Here is a 6,509-nt window from a genome sequence, read left to right on the forward strand (position 1 = left end):
AGTGAGTGGGTGGGTGAGTGGGTGAATGGGTGAGTGGGTGGGTGAGTGAGTGAGTGGGTGAGTGGGTGAGTGAGTGAATGAGTGACTGTGAGTGAGTGAATGAGTGACTGAGACGGTGAATGAGTGAGTGGGTGGGTGAGTGAGTGGGTGGGTCGGTGGGTGAGTGGGTGGGTGAGTGGGTGGGTGAGTGAGTGGGTGGGTGGGTGGGTGAGTGGGTGGGTCGGTGGGTGAGTGGGTGGGTGAGTGGGTGAGTGGGTGGGTTAGTGGGTGGGTGAGTGGGTGAATGGGTGAGTGGGTGGGTGAGTGAGTGAGTGAGTGGGTGGGTGGGTGGGTGGGTGGGTGGGTGGGTGAATGGGTGGGTGGGTGGGTGAATGGGTGGGTGAGTGAGTGAGTGAGTGAATGAGTGACTGTGAGTGAGTGAATGAGTGACTGAGACGGTGAATGAGTGAGTGAGTGGGTGAGTGGGTGGTGGGTGGGTGGGTGGGTGAGTGAGTGAGCGAGTGGTTGAGTGAGTGGTTGAGTGAGTGGTTGAGTGAGTGGGTGAGTGAGTGGTTGAGTGAGTGAGTGGTTGAGTGAGTGGGTGAGTGAGTGGTTGAGTGAGTGGGTGGGTGGGTGGGTGGGTGGGTGGGTGGGTGGGTGAGTGAGTGAGTGGGTGGGTGGGTGAGTGAGTGGGTGGGTGGGTGGGTGAGTGAGTGGGTGGGTGGGTGGGTGAGTGAGTGAGTGGGTGGGTGGTGGGTGGGTGAGTGAGTGAGTGGGTGGGTGGGTGGGTGGGTGAGTGAGTGAGTGGGTGGGTGGGTGGGTGAGTGGGTGGGTGGGTGAGTGGGTGGGTGAGTGAGTCGGTGGGTGGGTGAGTGGGTCGGTGGGTGGGTGAGTGGGTTAGTGGGTGAGTGAGTGAGTGGGTGGGTGGGTGAGTGGGTGGGTGGGTGAGTGAGTGAGTGAGTGAGTGGGTGGGTGGGTGGGTGGGTGAGTGGGTGGGTGAGTGGGTGAGTGGGTGGGTGGGTGGGTGGGTGGGTGAGTGAGTGGGTGAGTGAGTGAGTAGGTGAGAGAGTGGGTGGGTGAGTGAGTTGGTGAGTGAGTTGGTGAGTGGGTGAGCGAGTGAGTGAGTGGGTGGGTGAGTGAGTGTGTGAGTGGGTGAGTGAGTGAGTGGGTGAGTGAGTTGGTGGGTGAGTGAGTGGGTGAGTGAGTTGGTGGGTGAGTGAGTGGGTGAGTGGGTGAATGGGTGAGTGAGTGAGTGGGTGAGTGAGTTAGTGAGTGAGTGAGTGAGTGAGTGAGTGAGTGAGTGGGTGAGTGAGTGAGTGAGTGGGTGAGTGGGTGAGTGAGTCAGTGGGTGAGTGAGTGGGTGAGTGAGTGAGTGGGTGAGTGAGTGGGTGAGTGACTGGGTGGGTGAGTGGGTGAGTGAGTGGCTGTGTGAGTGGGTGAGTGAGTGTGTGTGTGAGTGAGTGGGTGAGTGAGTGTGTGAGTGGGTGAGTGGGTGGGTGGGTGAGTGAGTGAGTGTGTGTGTGAGTGAGTGAGTGGCTGTGTGAGTGAGTGAGTGTGTGAGTGGGTGAGTGAGTGGGTGGGTGAGTGGGTGAGTGAGTTGGTGAGTGAGTTTGTGAGTGGGTGAGTGAGTGAGTGGGTGGGTGAGTGGGTGAGTGAGTGAGTGAGTGGGTGAGTAAGTGTGTGAGTGTGTGAATGGGTGAGTGAGTGAGTGGGTGAGTGAGTGGCTGAGTGAGTGGGTGAGTGAGTGAGTGAGTGAGTGGGTGAGTGAGTGAGTGGGTGAGTGAGTGAGTGAGTGGGTGGGTGAGTGAGTGGGTGCGTGGGTGAGTGAGTGGGTGAGTGAGTGGGTGGGTGAGTGAGTGGGTGCGTGGGTGAGTGAGTGGGTGAGTGAGTGGGTGGGTGAGTGAGTGGGTGAGTGAGTGAGTGTGTGAGTGGGTGAATGAGTGGGTGAGTGGGTGAGTGAGTGGGTGGGTGAGTGAGTGGGTGAGTGAGTGGGTGAGTGAGTGGGTGAGTGTGTGAGTGAGTGAGTGGCTGAGTGGGTGAGTGAGTGGGTGAGTAAGTGAGTGGGTGAGTGGCTGAGTGAGTGAGTTAGTTGGTGAGTGAGTGAGTGGCTGAGTGAGTGAGTGAGTTGGTGGGTGAGTGAGTGAGTGGGTGAGTGGGTGAGTGGGTGAGTGGGTGAGTGGGTGAGTGAGTGAGTGAGTGGGTGAGTTGGTGAGTGACTGAGTGACTGAGTGAGTGGGTGAGTGAGTGAGTGGGTGAGTGAGTGAGTGAGTGGGTGAGTGAGTGAGTGAGTGTGTGAGTGACTGAGTGAGTGGGTGAGTGAGTGAGTGGGTGAGTGGGTGAGTGACTGGGTGGGTCAGTGGGTGAGTGAGTGGGTGAGTGAGTGAGTGGGTGAGTGAGTGAGTTGGTGAGTGAGTGAGTGAGTGGGTGAGTGGGTGAGTGAGTGAGTGAGTTGGTGAGTGAGTGAGTGAGTGAGTGGGTGAGTGACTGGGTGGGTCAGTGGGTGAGTGAGTGGCTGAGTGAGTGAGTGGCTGAGTGAGTGAGTGGGTGAGTGAGTGAGTGAGTTGGTGAGTGAGTGAGTGACTGGGTGGGTCAGTGGGTGAGTGAGTGGGTGAGTGGGTGAGTGAGTGGGTGGGTGAGTGAGTGGGTGAGTGAGTGGGTGAGTGAGTGGGTGAGTGTGTGAGTGAGTGAGTGGCTGAGTGGGTGAGTGAGTGGGTGAGTAAGTGAGTGGGTGAGTGGCTGAGTGAGTGAGTTAGTTGGTGAGTGAGTGAGTGGCTGAGTGAGTGAGTGAGTTGGTGGGTGAGTGAGTGAGTGGGTGGGTGAGTGAGTGGGTGAGTGGGTGAGTGAGTGAGTGAGTGGGTGAGTGGGTGAGTTGGTGAGTGACTGAGTGAGTGGGTGAGTGGGTGAGTGAGTGAGTGAGTGGGTGAGTGAGTGAGTGAGTGAGTGGGTGGGTGAGTGACTGAGTGAGTGGGTGAGTGAGTGAGTGGGTGAGTGGGTGAGTGACTGGGTGGGTCAGTGGGTGAGTGAGTGAGTGAGTGGGTGAGTGAGTGAGTTGGTGAGTGAGTGAGTGGGTGAGTGAGTGAGTGAGTTGGTGAGTGAGTGGGTGAGTGACTGGGTGGGTCAGTGGGTGAGTGAGTGGCTGAGTGAGTGAGTGGCTGAGTGAGTGAGTGGGTGAGTGAGTGAGTGAGTTGGTGAGTGAGTGAGTGAGTGACTGGGTGGGTCAGTGGGTGAGTGAGTGGCTGAGTGGGTGAGTGAGTGAGTGAGTGGGTGAGTGGGTGAGTGAGTGGGTGAGTGGGTGCTTGACCTCTCCCCCTCACCGTGACCCCCAGGCCAAGAGGGCGATGGAGAGGGGCGCCACGGCGGTCATCTTTGACGTCACCGACAACGCCGCGGCCGCCGAGCAGGTGACCCCTTGACCTCTTGACCCCTTGACCTCTTGACCCGTTCACCCATTTACCTCTCGATCCATTCACCCACTGACCCATCGACCTGTCGACCCATTCACCCGCGGACTGGGTGGGTTACTGAGTGGGTGGGTGAGTGACTGGGTGGGTGGGTGACTGGGTGGTTGAGTGAGTGGCTGGGTGGGTGAGTGAGTGGGTGGGTGAGTGAGTGAGTGAGTGGGTGGGTGAGTGAGTGGGTGGGTGGGTGAGTGAGTGGGTGGGTGAGTGAGTGAGTGAGTGGGTGGGTGAGTGAGTGAGTGGGTGAGTGAGTGAGTGGGTGAGTGAGTGAGTGAGTGGGTGGGTGAATGACTGGGTGAGTGAGTGAGTGGGTGGGTGAGTGAGTGGGTGAGTGAGTGATTGAATGGCTGAGTGAGTGGGTGGTTAGGTGAGTGACTGAGTGAGTGAGTGAATGAGTGACTGAATCAGTGGGTGGGTGAGTGAGTGAATGAGTGACTGAGTGGGTGAATGAGTGACTGAGTTGGTGGGTGAATGAGTGACTGAATGGGTGGGTGACTGAGTGACTGAGTGAGTGGGTGACTGAGTGAGTGGGTGGGTGAGTGATTGAGTTACTGAGTGAGTGAGTGAATGAGTGACTGAGTGGGTTAATGAGTGACTGAGTGAGTGAGTGAGTGAATGAGTGACTGAGTGGGTTAATGAGTGACTGAGTGAGTGAGTGACTGAGTGACTGAGTGAATGAGGGACTGAGTGGGTTAATGAGTGACTGAGTTAGTGGGTGAATGAGTGACTGAGTGAGTGGGTGAATGAGTGACTGAGTGAGTGAGTGACTGAGTGAGTGGGTGGGTGAGTGATTGAGTGCCTGAGTGAGTGAGTGAATGAGTGACTGAGTGAGTGAGTGAATGAGTGACTGAGTGGGTGAATGAGTGACTGAGTGAGTGAGTGACTGAGTGACTGAGTGAGTGGTTGGGTGAGTGATTGAGTGCCTGAGTGAGTGAGTGAATGAGTGACTGAGTGAGTGAATGAGTGACTGAGTGAGTGAGTGACTGAGTGAGTGGGTGAATGAGTGACTGAATGGGTGGGTGACTGAGTGACTGAGTGAGTGAGTGACTGAGTGAGTGGGTGGGTGAGTGATTGAGTGCCTGAGTGAGTGAGTGAATGAGGGACTGAGTGGGTTAATGAGTGACTGAGTTAGTGGGTGAATGAGTGACTGAGTGAGTGGGTGAATGAGTGACTGAGTGAGTGAGTGACTGAGTGGGTGAATGAGTGACTGAGTGATTGAGTGCCTGAGTGAGTGAGTGAGTGAATGAGGGACTGAGTGGATTAATGAGTGACTGAGTTAGTGGGTGAATGAGTGACTGAGTGAGTGGGTGAATGAGTGACTGAGTGAGTGAGTGACTGAGTGGGTGAATGAGTGACTGAGTGAGTGAGTGACTGAGTGGGTGAATGAGTGACTGAGTGAGTGAGTGACTGAGTGAGTGGGTGGGTGAGTGATTGAGTGCCTGAGTGAGTGAGTGAATGAGTGACTGAGTGGGTGAATGACTGAGTGAGTGGATGGGTGAATGAGTGACTGAGTTAGTGGGTGAATGAGTGACTGAGTTAGTGGGTGAATGAGTGACTGAGTGAGTGGGTGAATGAGTGACTGAATGGGTGGGTGACTGAGTGGCTGAGTGAGTGGGTGGGTAGGTAAGTGACTGAGTGCGTGAATTAGTGACTGAATCAGTGGGTGGGTGAGTGAGTGAGTGAGTGGTTGAGTGACTGAATCAGTGGGTGGGTGAGTGAGTGAGTGAGTGACTGAATCAGTGGGTGGGTGAGTGAGTGAGTGGTTGAGTGACTGAATCAGTGGGTGGGTGAGTGAGTGAGTGACTGAATCAGTGGGTGGGTGAGTGAGTGAGTGACTGAATCAGTGGGTGGGTGAGTGAGTGAGTGACTGAATCAGTGGGTGGGTGAGTGAGTGGTTGAGTGACTGAATCAGTGGGTGGGTGGGTGAGTGAGTGAGTGAGTGACTGAATCAGTGGGTGGGTGAGTGAGTGAGTGAGTGACTGAATCAGTGGGTGGGTGAGTGAGTGATTGAGTGACTGAATCAGTGGGTGGGTGAGTGAGTGAGTGAGTGACTGAATCAGTGGGTGGGTGGGTGAGTGAGTGGTTGAGTGACTGAATCAGTGGGTGGGTGAGTGAGTGACTGAATCAGTGGGTGGGTGAGTGAGTGAGTGACTGAATCAGTGGGTGGGTGAGTGAGTGAGTGGTTGAGTGACTGAATCAGTGGGTGGGTGAGTGAGTGACTGAATCAGTGGGTGGGTGAGTGAGTGAGTGACTGAATCAGTAGGTGGGTGAGTGAGTGAGTGAGTGACTGAATCAGTGGGTGGGTGGGTGGGTGAGTGAATCAGTGGGTGGGTGAGTGAGTGAGTGATTGAGTGACTGAATCAGTGAGTGGGTGAGTGAGTGAGTGACTGAATCAGTGGCTGGGTGGGTGAGTGATTGAGTGACTGAATCAGTGGGTGGGTGAGTGAGTGAGTGAGTGACTGAATCAGTGGGTGGGTGAGTGAGTGAGTGAGTGACTGAATCAGTGCATGGGTGAGTGAGTGAGTGACTGAATCAGTGAGTGGGTGAGTGAGTGAGTGACTGAATCAGTGGCTGGGTGGGTGAGTGAGTGAGTGACTGAATCAGTGGGTGGGTGAGTGAGTGAGTGAGTGACTGAATCAGTGCATGGGTGAGTGAGTGAGTGACTGAATCAGTGCGTGGGTGGGTGAGTGAGTGAGTGAGTGACTGAATCAGTGGGTGGGTGAGTGAGTGAGTGACTGAATCAGTGCGTGGGTGGGTGAGTGAGTGAGTGACTGAATCAGTGCGTGTGGTGAGTGAGTGAGTGAGTGAGTCACTTAGTGACCTGTACCCCCTCTCTACCCCTCTCTACCCTCTCTACCCCCTCTCTACCCCCTCTCGACCCCCTCTGTACCCCCCTGTACCCCCTCTCTACCCCCCTGTGAACCCCGCTGTGTGTAGCTGAACGAGGAGGGAGTGGAGCCTCTCCCGCGCCCCGTGGTTTGTGTGCGCGGCGGGGAGGCGGCGAAGGTGATGCGGGTCGTGCAGACGGAGAGGCGCGCACGCGCACGCATCGTGCCACGCACAGCGCCGGTA

General features: G+C 56.0%; 1 protein-coding gene across 1 annotated transcript in view; it reads left to right on the forward strand.

Annotated features, from left to right (window-relative positions):
* Positions 1-3,309: 3,309 nt before the first annotated feature.
* Positions 3,310-6,509, forward strand: part of LOC144955687 (E3 ubiquitin-protein ligase znrf3-like) — a gene marked incomplete at its 3' end in the record, with an annotated part of 12,097 nt that continues 8,897 nt past the window's right edge. Inside the window, exons 1-2 of the mRNA XM_078885839.1 lie at positions 3,310-3,380; positions 6,375-6,506. Of these exons, the coding sequence (XP_078741965.1) occupies positions 3,318-3,380; positions 6,375-6,506 (195 nt within the window). The remainder of the gene's footprint in view (positions 3,381-6,374; positions 6,507-6,509) is intronic.

This window comes from Lampetra fluviatilis, unplaced genomic scaffold, assembly GCF_964198595.1.
Source record: "Lampetra fluviatilis unplaced genomic scaffold, kcLamFluv1.1 SCAFFOLD_1148, whole genome shotgun sequence".
NCBI classification, from domain to species: Eukaryota; Metazoa; Chordata; class Hyperoartia; order Petromyzontiformes; family Petromyzontidae; genus Lampetra; species Lampetra fluviatilis.